The sequence below is a fragment of the Coenobita brevimanus genome, chromosome 73 (genome assembly GCF_032717465.1).
Source record: "Coenobita brevimanus isolate Jiangsu-jjx chromosome 73, ASM3271746v2, whole genome shotgun sequence".
NCBI classification, from domain to species: domain Eukaryota; kingdom Metazoa; phylum Arthropoda; class Malacostraca; order Decapoda; family Coenobitidae; genus Coenobita; species Coenobita brevimanus.
This window is the reverse complement of record NC_137026.1, coordinates 2,129,274-2,156,374: the sequence shown is the minus strand read 5'-3', so window position 1 is coordinate 2,156,374 and position 27,101 is coordinate 2,129,274. Positions and strand designations below refer to the sequence as shown.

The 27,101-nt window shown below is 43.5% G+C and overlaps 1 protein-coding gene across 1 annotated transcript; it reads left to right on the top strand.

The window, feature by feature from the left end:
* Positions 1-1,674: 1,674 nt before the first annotated feature.
* Positions 1,675-26,415, top strand: LOC145407414 (neural-cadherin-like). Its single transcript, XM_080278343.1, has 13 exons — positions 1,675-1,722; positions 1,954-2,091; positions 4,106-4,236; positions 5,077-5,422; positions 5,712-5,945; positions 6,029-6,367; positions 6,480-6,822; positions 11,525-11,723; positions 11,960-12,192; positions 12,795-12,983; positions 13,116-13,304; positions 25,890-26,057; positions 26,264-26,415. The coding sequence occupies exons 1-13, from the start codon at positions 1,675-1,677 to the stop codon at positions 26,413-26,415; spliced, it is 2,709 nt and encodes a 902-aa protein (XP_080134469.1).
* Positions 26,416-27,101: the final 686 nt, after the last annotated feature.

Below are 27,101 nucleotides of genomic sequence, written 5' to 3'. Positions count from 1 at the left end.
GGGATGGCCCCTTCAAGTAAGACTACACACCCCTGGGGGACTGGATCCCTCAGGTGTCAACCCCCCAGGTAGATCCTTTAGAGAGCACCTCCCTGTCCCCCCACCCCACCCCGGATCTGGAACTCTTATCCGGGGTAGACTGGATTCCTCAGATAACACCATATCCGAGGCCATCACAGGTGATCATCACATTCCCAACGCACAGTAATGTTTCATTAGTAACACAATTTCTTCAGAGTTGTACATCTTCATGTTACATCCAGATACTAACCTAGTTTGTCTTACAAGTAACAGTCAGGAATTCCGAAAGCAGCTCTCGGGTAATGAAGTCAGCCCCACATCATTAAGTAACCTTCAGATTGTCTGAGCAGTATCAGTTTCCACGGTTATGTCAGAGTTTCAGAGTTTCCAAGGTAAGGTCAAGTGGTTTTGTAGTGTTAGATCAATCCACTTCCTCTGTCTGGAAACCAAAGTATCTTCATCACTATCAGTATAAATACAACCCAGCCACAACCCCGCCGTTTTGTACTTCGTATCCTATCTTTGAATCACCACGCCTAGTTATAGCACTCATAATAAAACACTACTCCCGGCACAAATGTCTGTCACTACTTTTTTCTCATTCACAGTCATTAGTTCCCCCTGCACTAATGTTTTCCGTTGCACCAACCACTGATATGTTTCTCAGTTATCTGTTTTCTAATGTTTTGAGGAACTCATTTTCACCTTATGCACTACAATTATCCTTGATAATACAATCCTCGACACTCCCATCTTGTCAACTCTTGTGTTGTTGACCAGCACAGTCATTTACGAGTGGCTGTCTTCAGACATGAATAATTAGTCAGTGTTCTTTCATACTTCACTGAACTTTTGCACCTTGCTTATGCATACCAGGTTGTAGAGCAGTATGCAGAGCATACACACACACACACACACACACACACACACACACACACACACACAGTCTTTAACACTTGCATCCAGATCTGAGGCGGATAAACTCAGTGATGTTTAATTAATGTGCTCCAACCGGATTAATCCTGTTGATTGGGGTTCACGTTATGCCACTCAGGGATGTGTGAGTCTGGTTACTCACATTTTAAATGTCAGGACCAACTTGCCTAGCCCTGGGCTCCTACGCTCCTTTGGGGTAACACAGGATTAGATAATGATGATGATGATGGTGATGGTGATGATTGACGGTTATGATTCCCAAGCATATGAAATCATTGTTGCTACAACCTGAGGCTCGACTGGACGTGAACCCAGTGTACCCCAGAAAACCAACAAGAGTTGCTCCTATAGATCATTTGTTGAGGTTATGTCGAAATGTTTATGTTGTGATAGTGTGGTGCATGAAATGATTGTGTTGCGGTATTGCTGGCTGCATTGCATTGTGGGCATAGTGAATTGCTTTTGTGACATAAAAGTAATGCATATACTATGAAGTTAAATGACGAAAGCATGCTATATAAAAATGGTCATTTTTTTTTCTTTTTCCAGGATGGAAGGAGCGGGCTGGGGCGGGTTGTGGAGGGAGTGCGGCGGGTAGTGGGTGGCGCTGCTCGCACCGTGGAGGTGTTGAGTGTGGAGGGCCATCCTGCCCTACTCTCAGTGGCAGCCCCTGTAACTGCCGTGTGGCTGAATGTCAAGGTGTCAGACGCTGGCTACATGGACCCTGTCAAGCTGCGGGGACTTCTGGCACTGCATGCCAAACAGGTCTGTGAACTAGCATATTTTTGTATAGCATATTTTCATATTTCCAGAAGAGTGCATATCTCTGTTAGTCATTTCATCGTAGTGACCTTGATAAGAAATACAGCTTAGTAATTTAAATGTATTATCTTAATGAGGACTGCACATAACCAGCCAGGGTGTGTCTGCAACACTGTATTACACCAAGGTCTGATATGGATACCCATCATTTTGATATTGTCTTTATTTTCTTAGCTAGGGGCAGCTACTAACATGACAGTGGTGATGGAAGCAACAACAGTTGGGTTGAACCCCGACTATAGTCAGAAAATCCACGACAGCCCGCTAGACCCCCCAGCTGCTTCCAGTCCCTCCACCTCACTGCCTCTTCAGGTTGAGTCATGGTTTCTTCGTGTCTGGTATTGCATGACTCATTTTTTTTTTTTTTTTAATCACTCCGTTTGTGTGCGGCCCCATTATTTCACGTGTAATACCTAAAGGGCTCCTTGATTACACTTGTGAAGAAGTCTGACACCTCCTTTCTGGAAATTGCTCTTCTACATCATTGTCTGTGTGTGGGTTTGTTAATCCAGCGCAGGGGTTCTCAAACTAGGTTGTGTGAAACCCCTGGAGTACCTAAGAGGGTTCCCAGGGGGTACTTTGAAGGCAGGTGAATAATCCATAGAGATTATACTATTTTTCCTAATGGAAGTCATGAAATGATTACTGAGAACTGAAAAACTTTTTTCCTTGAAGCATATAATATCCTTTTTACTCAGATGATATATTGTTTTTTTTTTTTTTTCATTCCATTACTGTGAACACTGACACAAAACTGCAGCAATATATTGAAACTTCTTTGTCGACAAAGTAATTACTGTTGCAGTAGTTTTACAAGAAAAAAGTGTGTTACAGTACCCTTCTGTTATGGACTGCTGTTACTGGAGCATTAATTTTTATCCGGTGCCTCATTAATGGAGGTACAGATCAGTGATCTAATAACTCAGGAGGAACGTGGTAAGAAAAAGTCTGAGAATGCCTAAACTAATAACTAAATTCGAACAATAAGAAAAGATTCGCAAACTGCAGTCTTCATGGTTTATTAAATTCTTCCTGTCTTTTGATAATGGTAGTATGTCTCCCAAAGGAAGTGTATGAAGTAGGCCTCATTGCTTTTAAATCTTTATCAATAACAATCACTGTTATTTTCTTTTACATAGAGCGTTATTATTACTTTTTGATATATATTTTTTTAAGTTTTCACAGTATGGTAAAAATTCTGAGATCTCATAGCTACTTCTGTATAGTAATTTGTGCGATAGAGAGGGAGTAAAAGCTGCAACAGGAAGACTGTGCATACTGGAGGTAATACAACTTGAACATTGTTGTAGATTATGTGAGATCTTAACGAGTATGGTTCATTATTGTTTTACGAAACCCAGCTCAAGCTGTATGCAAATGATTATTTTTTCTCAAATGTTTGGTATAAATGTATCAGTTACTTTGGGAATGTATGAACTCTCGTCGTTTTGTTTCGTTTATAACGGCTCCAACATGCTTGCATGCATCAACCTTAGTCACCTCATGGCAGCTTTCCATACTGCTTGACCTCTGGCAACGTCCCTGTTCAGTCCCGTATCCCTGAAGTCACACTCTATGACCCAGTCTCAGGCCTTTTTTGTTCTGCCTCTCGCAACCCTATCCCTGACGTTTGCACTTCTCACTTTCTGCACAAAATTGTCTAACTCCCATCCTCTCCACATGCCCAAACCATCTCAATCTACCCCTCCTTATCACAACACCAATACACTCCAGTCTCCTCCTTCCTTTCAATTCTGCAGTCTTAAACCTAGCCCCCCCAGGCCTTGCATTCATGGATGCACTACATATCCACCAAATCATTGTCATTTCTGTACGTTTGAGCCTACAGATATCGTTTTTCACTGCCCAGGCCTCAGTACAGTACAACACACTCCTAACACATGCTGCATACAAATATCCCTTAGCATGGAGAGAGAGCCCTCCCAGTGTCAGGAGAGGCCAAAGGTCCCCAAACTTCTTCCAGCCACTCTTCACTCGAGCCGCAGAGCTAGCTCCAGCCCCACCTTCAGTACACAGCATTTCTCTCAAGCAACAAAACTCTTCCCCACACACAAGAGACTCACCAACAAGATCAGTTCTTACACACCTAACAATCTCCACATACTCTCCCCGACACCCTATAGCAAAAATAAGCAGGCAGCATCAAACATGATAGTAACTGGGGCAATTGCAGTAATGTGGAATCATGGTGCTGACATAATGCATATAGTAATTATGTGCCTTGGATAGCACAGCAGTAAATGTTAACCAGATTCTGATAATCAGTATAGATAGTAAGCAGAAAGTCATCATGTGTGGTGTGCAGGTTGTGGACACGAACTCCACGGCTCTGGTAACTCCACGCCTTACTAGTGCACAGGACTGCAGCTACCGTGACCACCAGACCTGCACACCAACTTCCTGCCGCAACGGTGGTCGCTGTCTCCCAGAGGGTAGGTAAGAGGTCCATAGACATGTTTAAATGGCAGGTATGGTTGTGGTCTAGAGAAAAGTAAAGTGAAGCAAACTTTGGCAATGCTCTTCATTTCAATGACTGGGAAGTATGGCATCAAGTGTGTGTGTGTGTGTGTGTGTGTGTGTGTGTGTGTGTGTGTATTTTCTTTGCATAAATGTACAGTCCATAACAAGACAAACCATTGCATTATGAATTATGTCATTTATATCCTAATCCCCTATAAGAGATTTTAAGACATTAGGAAAAGCACTATCAATATGGGTTAATAAAACACAGTGATTTATGTAACAGGACTACCAAAGTACAGTCAGCAGAATGAATCGCAGAGATCCGGTGTGTCACACAGTGACTTGTGAAGGTGTATGGCATGGAGGAGCACTGCTGGGCCTCAGGTAATGCACTATGTTTTCCGAGGCCAGAGTCCAACACACGAAAATGAGATGGATAGGGCAACAAATATCGTACCAGTGTAGAGGTAAGAAATACAGTGTAGAGTGCTTTAAAGCCCCAATTTTTTCTTTACTCAGCAAGAGACAAAAATATCCCTTCCGTAATTTATGCACACACACACACACACACACACACACACACAGGAGTATATCGGAAAATTCTTATACCCTCATCGCATTATTTGGGCGAGGATGTAGGGGAGGCTTCATTTAAAGGACAGGTGAGGCTTTATGTGGGCTTGAAAGTGAGGTTATATACACTGTGACCACTAATTTTTGTCCTTGACACGCTTTTTGGATACCTGAAAAATTTTTTGGCTGACTATTTGCTGGAAGGACAGTGAATGGTTTAATGAATCATTTGGTTGTCAGGTGTGTGTGTCCCGGTGGGTCGTGGGGACCCCAGTGCAAGATCCTGAGCCGTACGTTCTCTGGGAAGGACTGGGCCTGGGTGCAACCATTGCCCCCCTGCCTTCCCCTGACCATCTCCCTCCGTGTCCTCACCCACCGCCCCCACGCCCTGGTGCTCTACTCAGGGCCCATGGCGCCCACGCCACACCACCCCAATCACCCGCCCACGCCCATGCTGGCCCTCCAGCTGTGGCACGGCCGCCCACAGCTGCTGGTAGAAGGTGTTGCTGGGGTCATACACCTAGAGGTCCCTACAGCAGTTAATGATGGCGACTGGCACGCCCTGCACCTCAGGTTAAGCACAGAGGTTCGTCACTGTACTTTATTCTTGAATAGTTAATGAAGCCAATGTATTATATATATATATATATATATATATATATATATATATATATATATATATATATATATATATATATATGATAGTATGTTTTTTGTGAATGAAATTATGAAATCAAGAGCCCCAGGGTTTGCAGATTGCAATAGGATGACCATATTCTAATTATAAGGGAAGTATCTAATGCTCAAATGGTGAATGTGAGTGATGATTAATATCATGTGAGGTAGGTTAGGAAGAAAATAATGATTGTATACAGGGTGTGGCAATGGTGGTGGACCTATGTGGCCGTGGGCACCATAACACTTCCGTGGATGATGGCCATTGTGCAGCAAGGGCATCCTGGAGTAGTCCAAAAGGCCTGGCACCATGGCTGTTGCAAGTGGGTGGCTTGGCTCATACACCACCCAGTTCTGCCGACCATGGGTGGAGGGAGGCGCCGACATCAAGGCCACTTGCTGGATGCATATCACATTTGCGCATCAATGGTCAGGTGAGGCATTGGTTAGTATACGTGTGTCAGCTTTACCGTGTCCCAGGCACAGCAACCATTACTGTCTCTCAGCTTTGTTGCAGCTGGTGGATCTGGGTGAACCAGCCTACAGTAGGGGTGGCTTGAGAGGTTGCCAACCCCAGGAAAAGGCATGTGAGGGTGGCTGTGGACACCGCGGACAGTGTGTGGGTGGCCTAAACCAGCCGCAGTGTGAGTGTGACCCAGGGTGGACTGGGTCAGGATGTGACACATCCACCCTCCCCGCAACTTTCAATTACTCTTCCTACATCAAGCTGACACTGACCTTCACGCCAGCGCCGCAGGTGGTGATAGTGCAGATGCGTTTAAGGACTAGAGGAGCAAAGAATATAATTTTGCTCAGCCTGGCTGCACACCAGAAAGATGCTGCTTTTACACTTTATGTAAGTCGTTTTGCTGATGTAAATTTTGCTTAGGTGCACAGTTGTTGCCATGCTATTCAGTTAGATACCGTATGCTTCTAGTATTCATTATATCATTCACGGCTCTCCCCAGCTGCAGGAGGGAGTGGCATGTTTGCGGGTGTCGGGGACAGAGTGGACAGAAGTCACTGCCTGTGTTGAGGGTCAGCCACTGGGTGATGGAGAGTGGCACACGGTCAGAGGTGAACGTCATGGCCACAGTTTGGTGGTGGCTGTCGACGATGAGGATGGATGGCACCGCAATGAGTCACTCGCTGTTCTGGCTGCCCCAGGGAAGGAGGCGCACTTGGGAGGTCCACCCCGTCACCCCCCGCTGGCCCTGCATGTGGACACTGATGATGGTGTGATGCTGGGAAAGGGGAGTTCTGAGCTGTTGGGAACAGACTTTGTTGGTAAAACTGATGAAGATGAGGACAGTAAGTACTGTTTCCTTTGAATATGTTTTTAGTGAATAACTCTGAAATTGTGATACATCTCAGGGCAGTAGTATTATATCATGTAATATTTTCTCCATTTTAGTTCACTCTAAGGTGACACTTTGTGAGCGTGGTTACATCATTTTCATATTTTCATAATAGATCATTTACTAACCAGAAAATATTACACATCACTCCGTTCAAGAAATTCTTTGTTCAAGAATCCACAATCGTAGGAATTTCACGTTCCTGTGTTGCAAAAGAAATTGAAACAGCCATGTCCAACGTCATCGAGTCTTGACTGCCACTGAAAACATGATTATATCCATAATACATCCATAGTGGAAAGTACCAATGTTTTTTTTTTTTTTTTTCAATAACACTACTTTTAAAAACGAGACAAAAGCTTTCGGGGGTCGAATGTTAATCATCCACCAAAATATGTTGTTTGCTAAAATACAGACTACCTACATGTTAAATGTGAAGAAATTTCACAAAACGGTACGGAATTCAGTCAAAAAGTGAAAAGATTATATGTGGGCCTCTGCATCCAAAGGGGGTCATGCACCAAAAATAAAATTTTACAGGAGAGGCTTGTAAAGGTCAACAAAGTGTTTGCAACCGTAATTGCGTTAGTTATTGACGTCCAGTGCTCATTTTGTATCAAATTACAGCTTAACACCTGAAGTGTATGAATCTGATAGAAGATAATGAATTTTGTGAAAAATAATGTATCTATTGCATGTTGTTATAGTTCCATAATGTTGCACCCTTATTGAACTTTACAAGTATCTCCTGTTGCGAAATATTACAATAATATCAATATTAATATTGTTAACAATAGTCGATAGCATGGGCAGCATAAAAACATCATAAAAATACCAGACAATAATGATACTATTACTAGTACTACTACTACTACTACTACTACTACTACTACCATTACTGGGAATAATACAGCCCCACACAACATTCCTCCTCTTCCCCCACACACATTAACACTTTTTCTATCTCTTTACACAAAATTAATGCCCACAGTCACCCATTAGTAGTGAAGAATGCAGTACAGTGCCAGTAGTGCCATGTTGTGCCATGTAGTGCCATAGTTATCCTCCGTTATCCATACTCCGTCGTCCAATATCCAGGCCAGGGTCGTCAACTAGGGTGGTCAGGGCAGGTGAGGTGTGACATTATAGTGCCATGTAGTGCCACAGTCGTCCTCCATTATCCATAATCCGTCATCCATCCAGGCCACAATGGGGAACTTCCTTGTTACAGCCGGTGCTATTACATCTGCGTAATCCTTAGTACTTGGCAGGTAGTTCGTCTTCCTGATCTTTTCGATGTTGCTGAAGGCCCAATCACAGGGCATGTACGAGTGGCCGGACTTCAGGAACACAAACTCCATTTGCACAGACACCTACCCTGCCACCACCACCACCTCCGCCGCGCTCACTACACTGGACATGCTAGCCTTTGGATGTAGAGTTTGCCTCGAGCAGAGGCAGCTGCATGCAGGTTTGGACGTGGCAATGTTGAACGAAATACGACTTTCAACCCTATGTCCAGTGTCGGAAGGGGGTCATTTCCACATCCAACCGTTAGAGGAAGGGTTAAACTAGTGCTCTCTGGTGCTATCACAAAACTGGCCGGGCCAGCACTTGACCCCCTTTGGATGCGGATGCCCACATATGATTGCTGTCATTCGATCGTGTTTGATCAAATCCTCACAAGAAGTAATAGACTTCTGGACCTCCACCTAGTTGCAGTTTCCTGAATGTTTGGTGAAAATTCGTCCACAACGTTTCGAGATACTTTTGCAGCAGATGCACATGCACACAGACACACGCTAACAAAAACTATATTGCCTTGCTGAAGGCGGGAGATAAAAGAAAAAAAAAAAAAAAAAGCAGTGTGGCACGTGCACCTTCTCATCTACTTGCTTCACCTTGAAAAGTAAGCAAGAGAAAAAAAAAAAGCCAATGGGATGAAATGTAAAACTCGTAAGACTATATCTGTGCTTGCAACCTGCCACATGTATTTGTTTTGGAAAGAAGCGGAATGATATAATGAGTGGAGCAGTAAAGGAGACAAATGGAAAAGCAGCAATAGACTCTTTTTGAGAAGAAGGGATGGTGTGAGTATTTAAAGACTTTGAATGTAAATTTCCACATAGCATGGATGGAAAACTTGCTTGTGCAGATTAAAATGGGGAGGAGATCAGTGGGTGTGATAGGGTAGAAAAGCAAGATGTTGAGACGCATTACAGAATAGGTCTGGTAAAGCAGCACGGTGACGAGTGTCTACAAAGAGTTGGGACGGGAGAGGGGTTAATGTTGCAAAGTGGTTGATTAGACCTTTAAATAGGTTATATGCTTGGACTGAAGTAAGATACCAGAAGACAGGCAGAGTGAATGTATTGTACCAGTGTATAAAAGCATGTGAAACAAAAAAAGAATGCTCAAGTATTAGGAAGATATATAAAAAAGGGTGGAATCAGTCTGTCGCTGTTGAGCATACCAGTTAAGGTGTGTGGAAGATAGGTGATGGGAAGTTCAGAGCATCATACACAATGCCATATTAGGAGGAAACAGGGAGTTTTTTAGTGTGGCAACCAGTGTATGGATCAGCTTGCCTTGAGAAACGCATGAAAGATATATAAAAAAGGGGGTGGAATCAGTCTGTCATTCCAGTGAACCTGGGAAGGTGTATGACAAACGTGATAGAGATGCTTTACAGCAAGTGTTTCACACGTTAGGGGTAGGCAGGAAATACCTAAAAGCATTGAAGAGTTTTCACCAAAGGAACAGGGCATTCATGTAAATGAAAAAAGAGATGCGTGGAGGTCTTGGGATAAAATAGGGTGCATCGGATGTGTGTGATGTCTCCCTGGCTGTTCATTTTGTTTGTTACTGGAATGATGAGGAGGATAGATATAAAAGTTTTGAGGTGAGAGGAGAGGAAAGTTCAGGGGTTGCAGAGAGACTTGGAAGTGTGCAGATGATACAAAATTGAATACACACTCAAAGTAAAGTTTAGCAGTTAGTAACTGCTTTTCAAAGACTTCATATGAGGAGGAAGCTGAGATTAAGTGTGACAAAATGGCAAGGTGGTGAAATGTTGTATTGAGACAGCACAGCGATATGAAAGTAAACTGAATATGGAATATTTGGAGCCGGAGAAGTGCTTAAGTATCTGGTTGTTGACTTAACAACAGATTAAAGTCAGGAACAAAGGCTAGGAAGAAGGGAACAGTATTTGGGGAGTTGATGAGCAGGTGAAAGGAAAGACCACAGTATGGGTGAAGGCACAGTGGTGCGGATTGTCATGGACTAAAAGTGGCTCCAAAGTGGGTTCCATTGTGAAACAGTGTTAGGTATGAAGGGCTGTGCTTAGACAGTTTTGAATTTAACTATTTCACCTTAATGACGTCTTGTTTATTCATTCTTCCTACCTCAAGTTGATTCTGTTCAGCTCAGGGGAGACCTTTCATATTGCATGAGTCAGTGTAGGATTATGTAACCTCTCCATTTTGTAAAGACTCTCTTTAGCTTGTTAAATTCGTGTGACAGTAGCAAGAATGTCATGAAAATTACGTGCTTAGGCTGAAGGGATTAAGGAACTGCTCCTGTGATTTTAGTTTCACTCTTCTTCAGAGTATTAGAGAGCAGTAGATGAATATTACCCTTAAGTTATTTCTGCCTAGCCCGAGGAATTTAGAGTGATGGTGGATCGTGGTGAATTCAGACTGTGAGTTCCCACTCCCCAACCATAGCGCCAGGTTATCATGGTGTACAAAAGCAGGAGAGTCATTTTGTTTGAATAACTGAATCGCAATACCACTTTTGAATTGGATCAAGAGTCCAGATGGTTAGCTGCAAAAAGGAAGGAATTATGTGAAGTTTCAAGTGAAGAAGACAGGAAAAAGCATGATAGTCCGCAGGTAGTCACATCACTTTTTTCATCACCACTTCCCATTTATGATATACTGTACTGTGAAATTTATCGTTATCACTGGCCATCGACTGCATCAGGCAGTCACGAGGTGAGTGCATTCCAACAGTATGCAGACTGTATTGCTGCTAGGTCAACATGGATATTAGCTACATTAAACTACCACACTTACCATTGATTCCTTCGAGTGTGAAAAATTTTTAATCTAATCTATCTTTTATCTGTATATCTTACTGTCTCAACCTGTATCTGTATATCTTTAAATATAGACAGATAGATAAATGTACATATTTTGAAAGTTTATTTGCACAAATAATGAAAGCTACCAGTGAACTATAAATAGTTTATAAAAAAAAATCTACAAGGTTTTTTTTAAACAAGCTCTTCGTTAACCTCACCAGTCAGATAATGTTTTATGCATGGCTTTGGAAAGTAAAGATTTCCTTCAGCTGAATGATAATATTTACCTGAGTCGAAATATATTTTTTAACCTAATCCGAATTAGGTTAAGGATTTTTTTTTTTCAGCCTAGGAGAGACCCACCTTGATGAAGGGGTTAAAAACATTCTTCACTAAGGCAATCACTGATGAACCTACCAAGTGACAGAAGCAAAGAATCATTAATATTTCTTCAGCTGAGTAGAATGATTAAAATTTCCACTCACTGAATTTTGTGTGAGTATATTGATAATATATCGCCATAATATAATGGCTCCTACATTATGATACTGTATGTAATTCTCACTAGGTTCAATATTTTGTGTTGATGACGTGCGTGTGTGTGGGCACGCGATGCCGCTGCCCCCCATCATGAACAGTAGCAGGTGGGGCCAGGTGACCAGCTGGCAGGGTCTGGAGTCTGGCTGCTCTGCCCCTGATGCCTGTCTTAACACCACCTGCCACCCACCTCTCACATGCATCTCCACCTGGGGCATTGCCACCTGCAGGTACTTTACAGATTGATTTCATTTGTTTCATGTTTTTTCTCTAGTATAATTTGCCGTCTTATAGACAGTCTTAGTTCATTACTGCTGTATAGACAACGGTATTGTGGGATTTTTGTTCTCTCTCATTAATCCAGTTTCATTCCTATATCATTATCAGACGGTATGATAAACTTTATTTCAAGGGGAATTAGGCACGTCCATGAATGACCTAGTGTTATTTTGCTCCCCTGGTGCAGCTGTGGACCTGGACGTCATGTGGTGGGCAACAGTTGCCGTGACGTGAACGAGTGCCTGTGGCAGCCATGTCTGCACGGCGGGACCTGCAACAACCTGCAGCCCGGCTACCAGTGTGTGTGCAGCCCCACCCACACGGGGGATCACTGCCAGTGGACACACATCACAACTGCACCACACCCACTCACTGCACCACTGGCCATTGCTGCAATCACGTTATCAGTTCTTATGCTTGGTAAGATACGGTTTAGCAAGCTATACATGCTTCATAACTGATATATTTTGACTAGCAGTAAGGAGAATTACCGGGTACTTTAAGTTTGTCTTGGTAAACCTTACAGATAGCCTATGTGAATACAGTGCATTAGAAAAAAAAACTGCAACATCTTAACTAGGAGAGCAGAAAAAAGTTATTTATTTACATCATAGTGAATATTTGTCACAGACACTTTCCTACAAATCCAGTCGTACAGCTGCTTGCACTACCGGTAAGGTATATTGGACATTCGAGTCCAGCATCTTTTTCAGAACCAGAAACACTTTCAGTAATGAAATATTGATGGAAGCATAGAGGTACCATAGATTATGGGAATGAGGGATAAAAAAAAAGAAATAGATGAAAACTAATAAGGCAAAATTCAGTTAAATTGTGCAAAATGTCTACAAAAAATTTCACTGAGGTACGAGTATATTAAAAGGATCTTTGTTACATTTTCATTGAACCCTGTTGAGTGTTTTACCTCTGTCTCACATCTTTGGTTCATTACACTATCACTCCTTACAGTGAGATCATCACAGTCTGTCCTGTGACATGAATTTTGTATACATTATCGCCAGTGGTGGCAGGTGTGGTGATTTCGCTGAGGCTTCGACAGCAGCGGTTTACCAGAGGACATAGAAACGATTCCAGGGAGATGCAGGAGGGGGCGGGTCAGGAGGGCGGCATCATCCTACAGGGAGATGAGCACAACCATGCCTTACTAGACAGACTTAAACTTCCTCAAGCCAGTTCCAGCCAGGAGCAAGGTACAGATGTAGTACGGGTCCATTTAACTCGAGCTTGTTATGTAGCGTAATCTTCAAAACCATCTCCACATTTTGATCATTAGATTTATACCTACGATAAACCACTAACCCTACTACTCTTATTGTTGTCAGGGAAAAATATGCAGATTGGATTGAGTGAAAAAGTGACCCAGGTGGCCAGTATCATAGCGGCTCCGGGTGTTACTGACGTGAAGAGAAAAAAAACGTGGCCAGATCCCTTACAAGCCACGGACGACCTCAGTGCATATGCATATGAGGGGGCCGGGTCCAATGCTGACTCTCTGTCCTCTGCACAGTCTGGTTAGTATCTTTGCTATAATAATATTTTTTAAACGCCTAAGACTTTCATTAAACATGTAAGATTATAATAATGGATTTATTTAAGGCAAAAACAGGTCGTCATAATGATTATATATATATATATATATATATATATATATATATATATATATATATATATATATATATATATATATATATAAGACCCATTGGAGCCCAGTGTCCGGAATATTGGACAGAACTGGGATTCTTCAAGTCTTTACAAAGTAGGGAACCCCGGGTAGGGACCTATGAGGTTCGCGACTATGAGCCGATAGGCGGAGGGTAGTATGCTTAGTACCCACCCAGTGCCATGCTGCTCTCAGCACCCCCTGGGATCCAATGGGATAAATATATATATATATATATATATATATATATATATATATATATATATATATATATATATTAAAATACGTAATGTACAGCATAGTGCCCACGAAAACGAGATGCGGGGTGTACAGCATAGTGCCCCCAGAAACACACAGACACCCCCACCCGGACCCCACAGAGTAGCCGCAGCCGAACCACGGGATGCCGTGCGACAACGGCATAAGTCAGCCCGAGCCGTGCGCCCCTATAACACCCAGCCACCGCACCGTCACCCTGACAGGAAAAGGACACTACCTTCGGGGAGTGGAACTGCCAGATCAACTAGCGGTGGAGCTGCTCAGATAGCTCCAGACAGCGCCCCTCAGGAGACGGCTGATTGCTGCTCTGAAGGTGTTTTCCCTGAGACGGCCGATTGCCGCTCCTCCCTTCGCTAGACGGCCGATTGCCACTCCAAAGGTAACCCTCCCGAGACGGCCGATTGCCACTCCTCCCTTTGCCAGACGGCCGATTGCCGCTCCGAAGGTGACCCTCCCGAGACGGCTGATTGCTGCTCCTCCCTCCGGCAGAAGGAGACGGCTTACTGCCGCTCCCACCTTCCCCAGACGGCCAATTGCCGCTCAAAAGGTGCTGCCCCCGAGTCGGCCTATTGCCGCTCCTCCCCCCAGCAGAAGGAGACGGCCTACTGCCGCTCCTGCCTTCGTCAGATGGCCAATTGCCACTCTGAAGGTGCTGCCGCCGAGTCGGCCTATTGCCACTCCTCCCTCTAGCAGAAGGAGACGGCCTACTGCCGCTCCCGCCTTCGTCAGATGGCCGATTGCCGTTCCGAAGGTGTCCAGAGGTGTGCTGACTCCCCTACTCAGGCCACGGCCGATTGCCGGGCCTTGGCGCCTCATAGCCGCGCCCTTGGGCAGCCACGGCCAATTGCCGAGCCCCACAGCCAAAAGGAGGTGTCGCTAGTGTGGTGCTGCCCCAGAACTAGTGGATAGCCTTATGTTAAGTGTGACGTTGCCCCAGAACTAGTGTACCGGATGATAATAACTTTATGTATGTTGAATATCGGGGCGAATGAAATCACGGGTGGACGAGTAAGGACGAGTGTAGAAACTAAGTGCTAGTAAATCAGACTCACGAGTGACGCCTTTGTGGAAAATCAGTAAGACTATCCCTCCGAGAAATCCTTTGTAGTAAAATACTCCAAAGTCCCTTGTCATAAGAAAATAGTAGAGAAAGTGTTAATAATACCCTCCCGCCTATATTACCGTAAACACAGTTAAAGCCCAGTGTCATTCTCTCTCTTTACAATTCCCCTTCTAACAGTTGCCATGAACGTAAACGAGAAATAGAATCAATTGTCAAACCCCCTTTGCTACTAGAAAATACTAGGTTTGGATCAATAATATTTATTCTCTCCCAATATTTCTATAACTCTAGTCTGGCCCGCTGCGAGTCATTCCCCTCATCCCGCCCCCCCTCTGTGAGACACTTCCCGTGCTCCCACGCGCGCACGATTCCCTGTACACCTGTGCACTAGAATTACTGTGTTGGCCTCCGTATCAATTAAGCCAGTATCCTGCGAGATACTAATATCCTTGTTAAGGTTTTTATTTCTTTGCCATATACTGTGTTGTATTATCTGCTGTTTTTGTCCTGTGTCTGACTGTGGTAATATACGTGTAAAGGGTATTGCCTGGAGTTTTTGTGTCCTGCCTCTCTTTATTGCACTAAGCCCCGGTCTCGAAAGAGGACCCCGCTACACGTTAGGTGTTCTAGGACCGAGGAGTCGGGCCTTTTGCACCTTGCATTACACACACACACACACACACACACATATATATATATATATATATATATATATATATATATATATATATATATATAGACTTGTATAATCAGATGAAGAAGGAAAACAGGGTTATCATAGGTTAGCAGTGTGTGAAGAGTGATGAAGAAAAGGTAGTGGTGAACAGTGAGGCTATTAAAGATGCCTGGAAAGAGCATTATAACGGGTTGCTGAATGAGGAGTTCGGCTGGAACAGGGAAGGTTCGGAGTGAAGGGATCAGGTGTGTTGCCCTTGGCCTTTGATTGATACTGCTGCTGTGAACCGTGCAATAGGCAGAATGCAAGTGGGGAAGGTGGCAGATGGGGAAGGTGATATATGTGTTTGGGTTGACTGCTGAAATGCAGAAGGCCTCAGGAGATATAGGCGTGGGGTTAGTGATTTGATTAGTACGATTATTTATGACTGTTGTCCCAGACGACTGGCAGTAGAGTGCGAGTGTAAATGTGTACAGCAGGAAGGATGATGCTCTGGAAAGAGGAAGTTATAGAGGCATAAAACTTTTGGACCAGATAATGAATTCAGTGGATAGAGTTCTAGAGAGTATGATAAAAGAATGAGTAAATATTGATGAGATGCAGTTTGGGTTTATATCAGACAAAGAGACCACTGATGCCATATGCATTGTCCGACAGCTTCAGGAAAAATATGTAGAAAGCGATAGGGACCTGTACCTTGTTTTTGTTGACTTGGTGATGGCCTTTGACAGAGTCCTAAGAGAGTGGTGAAGTGAACAGTCAGAAAACTGGGATGGAGGAGTGGCTGGTTAGGGTGGTTATGGCTGTATATGTGTGTGCTTGCACCCAGGTAAGAATGAATGGAGATTTGAGTGATGAGTTTTCCGTGAAGGTTGGTGTGCATCAGGGGTCAGTCTTGAGCCCCTTATTGTTTATCATGATGTTTGAAGCCCTCTCACGTGACTTATGAAATGGACTCATGTGGGAGATGCTATATACCAATGAGTTGGTACTGACTGCAGAGAATGAAAGGGAGACAGACGAAAGATTTAGCAAGTGGAGAGATGGTATGAGGCACAAGGGTTTCATGGTAAGTGCAGATGAAACACAAGTGATGGTATGTAGGACTTTTGGCCGTTCTGTCAAACAAGGAGAGTGGCCATGTGCGGTTTGCCACAAGGGTGTGGGAAGCAATTCCATCTTGTGCAGTATTTGCGATAAGTGGGTGCATAAGAGGTGTAGTGGTATTACAGGTGGACTGCGAGACAATGCTCATTTAGTATGTGCGGTGTGTCGGGGAGAGCATGTGGAGATTGTCAGATGTGAAAGGTTTAATCTTGCTGGTGAATAAGTTTTGTTACTTGGAGACATGTTATGTGCTGGAGGTGGGAATCTGTGGCTAGAGTAAGGAGTGGTTGAAGGATATTCAGGGAATTGTTGCCTCTCCTGACATTGAGAGGGCTCTCCATCTGTGACAAGGGATGCATCATGTGTTAGGGATGTAATGAGTTATGGTAGTGAGACCTGGGCAGTAAAGGAAAAGAAAATTGTTAGGCTCGGACGTACAGAAATGACAATGGTGTGCCCTTGAATACTAGGCCTGGGGGTTAGACTTACGAAAGAAGAGTTGAGTGGAAGGATATATTGTATATATATGTATATGTGTAATATCTGTCTGTCTCTCTCTCTCTCTCTCTCTCTCTCTCTCGCTCTCTCTCTCTCTCTCTCTCTCTCTCTCTCTCTCTATATATATATATATATATATATATATATATATAGTTTATATCCAAGGGGTAGTTGGGGTTTATTGCTCACGTAATGCCACCCAGGGATGAGTGAGGTTGGTCACTCTCATCTCAAATGTCAGGACTAACTGCCTAGTCCCGGGCTCCTACGCTCCTCATGGGGCAAAGTAGGATTGGATAATGGATGGATGGATGGATATATATATATATATATATATATATATATATATAGTGTATGATGGAGTATTAATTAAGAGAGTTAGAGAGAGTATAGAAAGAGTGACTGGTGATGAGCAGTGTGGCTTTAGCGGAGGGAGGGGATGCATGGATCAGGTGTTTGCTGTGAGACAGGTGTGTGAAAAGTATTTAGCGAAAGATAAGGCTGTGTTTTTTGGCGGCCATGGATTTAGAGAAAGCGAATGATAGAATTGATAGGGAGGCTTTGTGGACTGTTGAGATTGTATGGACTTGATGGCAGGTTGTTAAAAGGAGTGAACAGTTTTTATGTAAGTAGTACAGCGTGTGTAAGAATGGGAAATACTGTAAGTGATAATTTTCCCGTGAGAGTGGGGCTGCGACAGGAATATGTGATGTTGCCTTGGTTGTTTAATATTTATATGGATGGTGTTATAAGGGAGGTGAATGCGAGAGTGATAGATGGAGGTTTGACTCTGGTGATTGGTGATGGTAGAGAGTGGAATCTGAATCAGCTGCTGTTTGCAGACGATACTGCACTGGTGGCTGATTCAGAGGAGAGATTCAGTCAGTTGGTAGAGGAGTGGAAAGGTGTGTGTGTCACGGGGTTTTTAAAATATCACGGGGTTTTTAAAATAAATGCTAAATATTATTTAATTGATAATAATGTTCAATTATATTGCAGAGCAGGGACAATGATTGTCTTGCTAAATCAAGCAACGATTACTTTACACTGGCCTGCTTCGCACGATTCTCTAAGAACGAGAATTTATAAACTTCCTCAACAGTACACAGCAGAGTCTAATTACTCAATTGCTGTTTCTTAGTACTGTTAGCCTCTGGAGAAAGTTACTTCACCCCTGACAATAAATAACTAATACTAATAATAATATCAGGCTCTTGCTGGTGCTTAACTCCTAGGAGGCACAACAGATTTTAAGTTTAATACAAGACTGGCCTAAGTACCAGTTATGAATAGCAAACGTTTATGCAAGCTAGGAGCTATATGGGAAATAAGCTTAATTATGGAGAAATGAAACAAGAGTTTACATTACATTAAGCTCAATAAAAAGAACTGTTAAATTTATTGATTACAAAATAAATTTTACGTTACACTTCAAATCAAATTAATGAGATCGCACTCACTCACTCACACAAAAGCTAAATACTTACGCCTAGGAAAAACACCTTAACTAAGCTCTTAAACTAGGAAAATACAAAAAGGAAATACTAGTCGATGAATGCTGTGTATCACCAAGGGTGGGAGCTTGGAGAAAACTATACTCAGTGGAGTCTGGGTGCTAGCGACCTCTTCTCTCACACATCTGGAGCACAGAACCTCTCTCCGTCAGAGCAAACACTGGACTGAGTAAGTCGTGGGAAAGAAAAGGGGAGCACTAGGCTGCATTTTTTAACGGTCGAGTGAGCGAAACGTGCCCAAAACAAATCGCTCAGTGGAAGCGCTAATGTCTCACACAAAGACGATTACGTATGACAATGAAAAATTGATTTGACAAAGCTTCCGTCCGAATGAGCGGTTAACTGAACGATACACAGTGAGTTTTCCACTAATAGTTCGTGGCTTCTCACAAAAGGGAAATGTCGCGAATTTGATTCGTGACATTACGCCCCTGCAAAATTAAATTTTTTCCTTATGGGAAAAAATTTGTGGATATATATGTATATATATATGTACACATCCTAACTCAGTCACACAAGATTCACACTGTGGTGTGTGTGCTATCCTGCTACAGGAGAAAGTCGCAGTCGCCAGTGAGCGAAAAAAAAACTCGTATTTACGTTAATAGAAGCAAGCTTGAGGGAAAAACTCCATGACGATGGTGAAAATCCTGTACTCAGGTCAAACTGAGCGAAAAGTTGCTACATTTTTACACTGACAACTAATTGTTGTGTAGCATGGTGTATGTAATACACGGTGTAGGTGTGACAGTTGTAGTGTACTGTACCTACGTGTAAAATGGCACAGTAAATTATAATATGGCGACGACGAAGGCAGAGGAAAAGAGGCGGCAGCGTGCGGCAGACGATCAGCTGGCCCGCACAGCAAAACTGCTACACCCATTGCTGTACCTGCAAAACCAATTAAGGTGGAGCATCAAAAGTGTCAATGAGACAAAATTTTTATTATGTTACAATTACTCTCTCTGCCTAGCAATCAGTACATGCTACGAAAAGTATGCTCTAGCTGAAAAATACAAGTGACAGCCTAAGCTTCGTACATTCGAGGTCGCCATTAATTATAGCACACGATTAGTGTCGGCAAGTTGAGAATCCTTGTGCAAACTCGGGTCTTCCATAGCCTCGAGTCGCCTCTGCGGAGTTCTCTCTCGAACTTCCCCCTTAACTTAAGGTACATATATTAGTATCAGGGAGCTGAGAATCCTTGTGCAAACTCAGGTCTTCCATAGCCTCGAGTCGCCTCTGCAGAGTTCTCTCTCGAACTTCCCCCTTAACTTAAGGTACATAATATGTATGTACAGGCCCTGGACATACTGTGTCCTGTGGGGCCAATGGGCAAGACGTCAGGTCTGCACCCAGTTCACCACTACCCTGTCTCTCAACTGTCTCAGAGATTACAGGTGTGGTTATGAACGGCACAGGAAGGACATATCCCTGATTAGTGGTGTTACTTTGACACACACTGCTGGAACAGACAAAACTATCTATGTCCCGTCCCATCCCTGGCCAGAAAAAGTCAGCTCGGATACGGCCCTGGGTCTTCCTTTTGCCCATGTGACCTCCTGAGGCTGAACAATGACCCCATTCTAACACTGCTTGGCGGTACTTGGCGGGGACGACAAACTGCAATCGAACCTCGCCCTCGGGTGTTCGTGACTCACGGTAGAGCCGTCCTTGTTTGCGAAGGAACTTGGCTCGACCTCCCCGTGAATACTTAATCACTCGACCCTTTTGTTTGTTCCGTACGGCAGCAAGTGTCGGGTCAGAATGTTGTTCTTGTACAACAAGTTGACTGCACATCAGATCTTGCGGAGATTCAATGATCACTGGGGTGACACAGTCTGGAGCCTCAGCCATGGCTCGTGTTACCGCAGCAGCCGAAGTCTGAGTAGCGTCATCATCGGAGCAACTATCCTTGACTCCGTGAATGTTGCCTACAATTAGGTCAAATAAAGGTTCTGGCATGACAACTGTAAGTGTCGTACCAGTATAAAATGGAGATGCCACCTGGATACATGCCTCAGGGAACACTCTCACTGATCCATCAATAAGGTTTGCATGGATCTGTCGACCTGTATACTGCTCAGGCCGAACTAGACTCTGCTTGACAGAGCAACCTGAGGAACCATTATCTCTCAGGACCTTCACAGGAATGTCTCCCACAAACCCTGGCTGAACAAGGAAGGTACTGTCACCTGTGGGAGGGCCTGTGGAGGAAGCAGCTAGCCACTCATGAGGCTGCTGAACTGATGTGGCAAACATTGTGCCTTGAGGATTATATTGGGAGGATGGAACATTGGCCATCTGTGGAGGGGGGTTCACTGTCACTGTGGGACTAGTGAACTGTGGGGGAGTACCCATACTGGTAGGGACGTGACCACCGTGCTGCTGTTGAGGAATGAAGGCTGCGTTCGCTTCCTGCCTCTTTTGAGCTGGTGGTGAAAAAGTTTGTCCCGACGGTCGGTTGCGTGGCTGATACTGCTGCTGGTTAGGGTACTTGTTGTACCTCTTCCACTCAGGTTTCTGAGTGTTTTGCCCCTGGTCCTTCCACTGCGGTTTTGGACCTTGGCCATTATTCTGAGAATGGCCTTGTTGCTGGGGTTCAGTCTGAGACGATTTCCCAGATTTATCAGGTTTTCTGCTCCAGGTGTTTTGCTTACGAGTTTGATACCCGTATGCAGTAAAGAATGCGTCAGCCTTCTCTGCCATTTGGCTGGCATCTTTCACCTGGCAGATCTTAAGCTGTGCTATGAGCTCAGCAGGCCACGACCTCTCTAGCTGTGTACGCAGCATAAGGTCAATTATTCCCTCACGCGTGGAAGGAGTTTCATCTTTCTCCATCCACTCATTTAAGTAAGCAGTGAGACGATCAAGGAACTGAACAGCTGTCTCCTTGTCTTGGAGACGAGCTCGCATGAACTGACCTTTGGCGTCGTCTACTGTGAGACCATACGCCTTAATGAGTGCAGCTTTCATCATCTCATACGTGAGATTGTCTCCACGAATTCTGTGGAGAATATCGAGGGCAGGGCCCTCAAATAAACTAAGAAATTGGATCCGCTTAGCTGCCTCATCCAGTTGATACATGTCTGCCATGTCCTCAAAACGAGCTATGTACGGCTCGATTCGCTCGCTTTCCTTGTATGAAGGAAGCTTGATGCGTGGGGTCGCCAGGACATGTGTAGGAAGAGCGCTCGTGGAGCTTGAACCAACTGCACCAGATGTGTCTGAAGCCAAGGAATCTCGCTTGAGCTTCAGCACTTCAAGTTCATGTTTTTCTCGTGCCTCACGTTCGGCACGTTCGTGCTCTCGTTCTCTCTCGCGTTGTTGTAACTCGTATTGACGTTCTCTCTCTCGTTCCTCACGCTGTTCTCGCTCATGTTCTAAGTCGAGTTCGCGTTGTTTCTGCTCGTGTTCGTGTTGTTCTCGCTCTTACTTGCGCTCCTTTTCTCGTTCCTCACGCTGTTCTCGCTCGTATTCGCGCTGAATCTTACGCTCTTCACGGGCATCATTCTCGTGCTGCTGCTCCTGATTATGCCGTGAGAGTATATACTCTTTAATTTCGGTTGGGTCCGAAAGACCCATTTCTTTGGCTTCCTGTAAAAATACAATGGTAGCCATGGCGCTAATTTATTAAGCAAACGAAACTGAGTACTGGCTGCTTCGCAAACGAATACTAATAAACACAAGAAAAGAGTACAGACACAAGCTAGTGGTGACCAGTCTTATCTAGTTACCTGGCAAAGATTAAAGCAAAAATGCAAATGACTGGGAAGACTCAATAATAAACACAATGGTACGGCGACTTCCCAGGAGCGAATAAAATCGTCTGGCGTTACCAAAAATAAAGAACTAAATAGAGTTAAGTACTCTATGAATTAATAAAGCAAAAATTCACTTGCTAAATTAACGGTAAACACCAGTAAACTTGTGCCTATAAACTTTAATTAAATACCTAAATATGAACGAGTGAGCACTATCTCGTGAATAGCTTTAAAGCTAGGAGTTAATATCCTGGAATGAGGTCGCCAATTGTCACGGGTTTTTTTATTTTTATCACGGGGTTTTTAAAATAAATGCTAAATATTATTTAATTGATAATAATGTTCAATTATATTGCAGAGCAGGGACAATGATTGTCTTGCTAAATCAAGCAACGATTACTTTACGCTGGCCTGCTTCGCACGATTCTCTAAGAACGAGAATTTATAAACTTCCTCAACAGTACACAGCAGAGACTAATTACACAATTGCTGTTTCTTAGTACTGTTAGCCTCTGGAGAAAGTTACTTCACCCCTGACAATAAATAACTAATACTAATAATAATATCAGGCTCTTGCTGGTGCTTAACTCCTAGGAGGCACAACAGATTTTAAGTTTAATACAAGACTGGCCTAAGTACCAGTTATGAATAGCAAACGTTTATGCAAGCTAGGAGCTATATGGGAAATAAGCTTAATTATGGAGAAATGAAACAAGAGTTTACATTATATTAAGCTCAATAAAAAGAACTGTTAAATTTATTGATTACAAAATAAATTTTACGTTACACTTCAAATCAAATTAATGAGATCGCACTCACTCACTCACACAAAAGCTAAATACTTACGCCTAGGAAAAACACCTTAACTAAGCTCTTAAACTAGGAAAATACAAAAAGGAAATACTAGTCGATGAATGCTGTGTATCACCAAGGGTGGGAGCTTGGAGAAAACTATACTCAGTGGAGTCTGGGTGCTAGCGACCTCTTCTCTCACACTTCTGGAGCACAGAACCTCTCTCCGTCAGAACAAACACTGGACTGAGTAAGTCGTGGGAAAGAAAAGGGGAGCACTAGGCCGCATTTTTTAACGGTCTAGTGAGCGAAACGTGCCCAAAACAAATCGCTCAGTGGAAGCGCTAATGTCTCACACAAAGACGATCACGTATGACAATGAAAAATTGATTTGACAAAGCTTCCGTCCGAATGAGCGGTTAACTGAACGATACACAGTGAGTTTTCCACTAATAGTTCGTGGCTTCTCACAAAAGGAAAATGTCGCGAATTTGATTCGTGACAGTGTGAATGGATGAAATTGAGAGTAAAGGAGAATAAGAGTAAAGTGATGAAGTGTACGAGGTTGGTAGACGGTGGGAGGATGAATGTAGTTTTGAATGGTGAGTTGCTTGAGGAGGTAGAGTGTTTTAAGTATTTAGGATCACATGTTGCTTTGTGTCATGAATTCGCGCTAGCGTATTTAATTTTATATAAATTCGTGACATTGTACTTTAATGAGAAAACCACGAACTTTCTAGTGGGATTGCCACTGGGCATCACTCAGTTCAATCGTCCTCGTATTCACTTCGATCGGGATGGTTTTCAGAACATTTGTCACTGTTTCACAAGTGATCATTCTTATCCACGACATTAGTGCTTTCACTGAGTGATTTATTGTGAGCCTATATCGTTCACCTTCTTTCCGTTGACCGTTGAAGTTAGGCCACGCTCTACTTCCGGCAAACACGGCCAGCCCCCTACCTCTTTTCCCTGTTTGTATTTAGTCAGCTTTGAGTCGCCTAGAGGATAGGACCGTTTGTGCCCAACATAGAGCAGCGTCTCCATTGTACAGCGAGTTCCTGAATCTCCACCTAGATGGTGAATTGGCGAAGCGGGATTACAGAGAATAACAGCGTTTTGATGTTCATCACAGGCGCCCAGATTTTCGTTTCGACTCCTCTTCGCTAACCAGTATTTCTGTTCGTTTTTCTAGGCTTAAGTTTGATTAGCTTTTGAATGAGCGAGTGAGTGTATTCTCCTTGTTATTTTGAATTTATTTTGAGATTCATATAACGTAAATTTATTTTATTGTAATCAAGAAATTTACAGTTCTTTTCTCTGAGCTTAATGTAACTAGACACGTGACTTATTTCTCTACATTAAGCTTATTTTATTCGCTCCCAGTTTGCACAAACTCTTTACATTATTCATAACTGGTACTTAGGCCAGTTCTTTTGTATCAGACTTAAATCCGTTGTGTCAACCAGGATTTAAGCACCGGCAATAACCTGTTTATTATTATTATTATTATTATTATTATTAGCATTAGTTATTGATTGTCAGGGGTGGAGTCACTTTCTTGAGAGGCTAACAGCACTACACACAGTATTCGTGAGTAATTAGTCTCTGCTGTGTACTGTTGAGCAACTTTATATATTCTCGTCCTTAGAGAATCGGCGAAGTAAGCCGGCAATAAAGTAAAACTTACTGCTTGATTTTCACAAGTTAATTCCTTGTCTCTGTTTTCATGTAACATCCAACATTATTAATTCATAATTTCACATCCCTCTGTGACACTGTGGATGGAAGAATAGATGTAGGAGTGAAGTTTAGAAGGAATGAAGTAGGAAAGGTGCTGGGAGGAATGAAAAAAAAAAAAAAGTGTTTAGATGTCGCTTGCTTAGAATGGATGTAAAGAAAACGCTGTATGAGGGTGTTGTGGTACCGACTGCGTTATATGGGGCTGAAACATAGAATATGGGTGTAGCAGAGAGGAAGAGTTTGAATGTAACGAAGATGAGGTGTCTGAGGAGTATGTATGGAGTGACACGTATGGATCGAGTGAGAAATGATGGAATGTGAAGGAGAACTGGAGTTATGCGGGAGATGGCTGATCGAATTGGGCAGTGAGTGTTGTGATGGTTTGGGCATGTGTGGTGAGAGTGGATGAAGAGCGATTGGTGAAAAAAATAACTGGATCGGATGTGAGAGATGTAAGGCTGAGAGGAAGACCACGAATAGAATGGATAGACAGTGTGAAGAGAGCGTTGGATGTGAGGGGAATGTCTGTAGATCAAGAAGAGTGGCTGTGCATGATAGGAATGATTGGAGAGAAACTGTGAATGAATAAATGGTGACCCAGCCCTGAGGGGATATTCTCTAGCATTTGGTGTGATCAGCTAGTCAGGCCAGGTGAAGGTAAGGGGATGGGTCCATGATGATATGGCAGGAGTAAACCAGCTCTGCTGTTGGGCCCTGCTGCGGATGTCGCTGATTGCACTGCCCAGTTGACCCTGGTGTGGTGTGCTGCAGTGAGGATCTGTTCCTTCTTCCGTTTGGGCTAAGATACGAATAAATGTGTGTGTGTGTGTGTGTGTGTGTGTGTGTGTGTGAGAGAGAGAGAGAGAGAGAGAGAGAGAGAGAGAGAGAGAGAGAGAGAAATGCAAATAAAATGTGAAATAGCTGCAAGTGAGCTAATTCTATAGAGGACATTGAGTACAGGCATGGCTCTGTGCTCACATTACGTTACTGTATCCCGCAGGTGTAAAGGAGGAATTTCTTGATCGCGGCAGCGTGAATCAGGTGACGCCAGGATTCCAGGAAGTGATAGACATCCTTCAGAACCTGCCTGAGGCTGCCAGGTCGCCTGCACTAAAGCCAAAACCACCAAATTTTAAGCAGGATTCCAGCAAGGGAAAGACACTGGAAGGTAAATCTTAGCAATAATGCTTTTAAAAAATGTAAACCTTATCATCGATTATTATTGTTAATTGTATCATAATCTGTTTGCACGATCTGACTGTGCATGGTAATATAAAAGATCGCCTACTTTCTTGAAAACTAACACATCTCTTTAAACATCTGGTGCTGATCCTGCTCCTCTTCACTAACATAAGCGCGTACCTCTCCCATCAGGCCCCTCCTCCTCACCTGGGTCCGTCCCCGCCCCACCCGAGTTCACCACTACGGCGCCTCCTTCAAAGGACCCCCAACCCCCCTCACCGTCAGGCACGAGCAGATCACGGCCAGCAGAGTTTAAACACATCACACACCCAGACACGAGCTGACCACGGCCAGCTGATCTGTATACATCCATGTCACACACAGACACGAGCTGACCACGGCCACCTGAGCCGTATACACACACATCACACACAGACGCGCGGCCACCTAAACCACGTAACTTCACACATAGACACAAATGGTGGTTCATGAAAGTGTCGGTTTGATGAAAAACATTCTTGGTCAGACAAGAACAAGAGGCAAATGGGATATGGAAGTAATCAAAGTAAAACACGTGTAAGCTGTCTGGCACGATGTTTTTACGCTGGTATTGTCGTCAAGAAAAATCTTTACTCAGGGAATATCATATTAGCTTTTGGCTGGCTGGATATAGTTTCATTTGAGAATAAGAGAGGGGGGGGGGCGTGAATGTGGGTAACGTCATTAGAGCGCGTGAGTTGTAAGTATCGTGTGTGTGTGTGTGTGTGTGTGTGTGAAATTGACTGGTGTGGAATTATCTGTACTCAGATATTATTTTCCCGCTGCATGCTATGAAACTTGGCAGCTGGAGTGACATGGGATCAGTCTATTAAACTACATTTTATTTCCTCCGTAATGATAACAAAATTCATGGTCTTTACATTTCTAATAAAAATCTGACTTTGAATGTTTTAAAAGCTCACAAATTACTCAACTCTCTATTGTATCATCAGCCTCAGCTATTCATGTACTAAATTTTATATATTTGTAG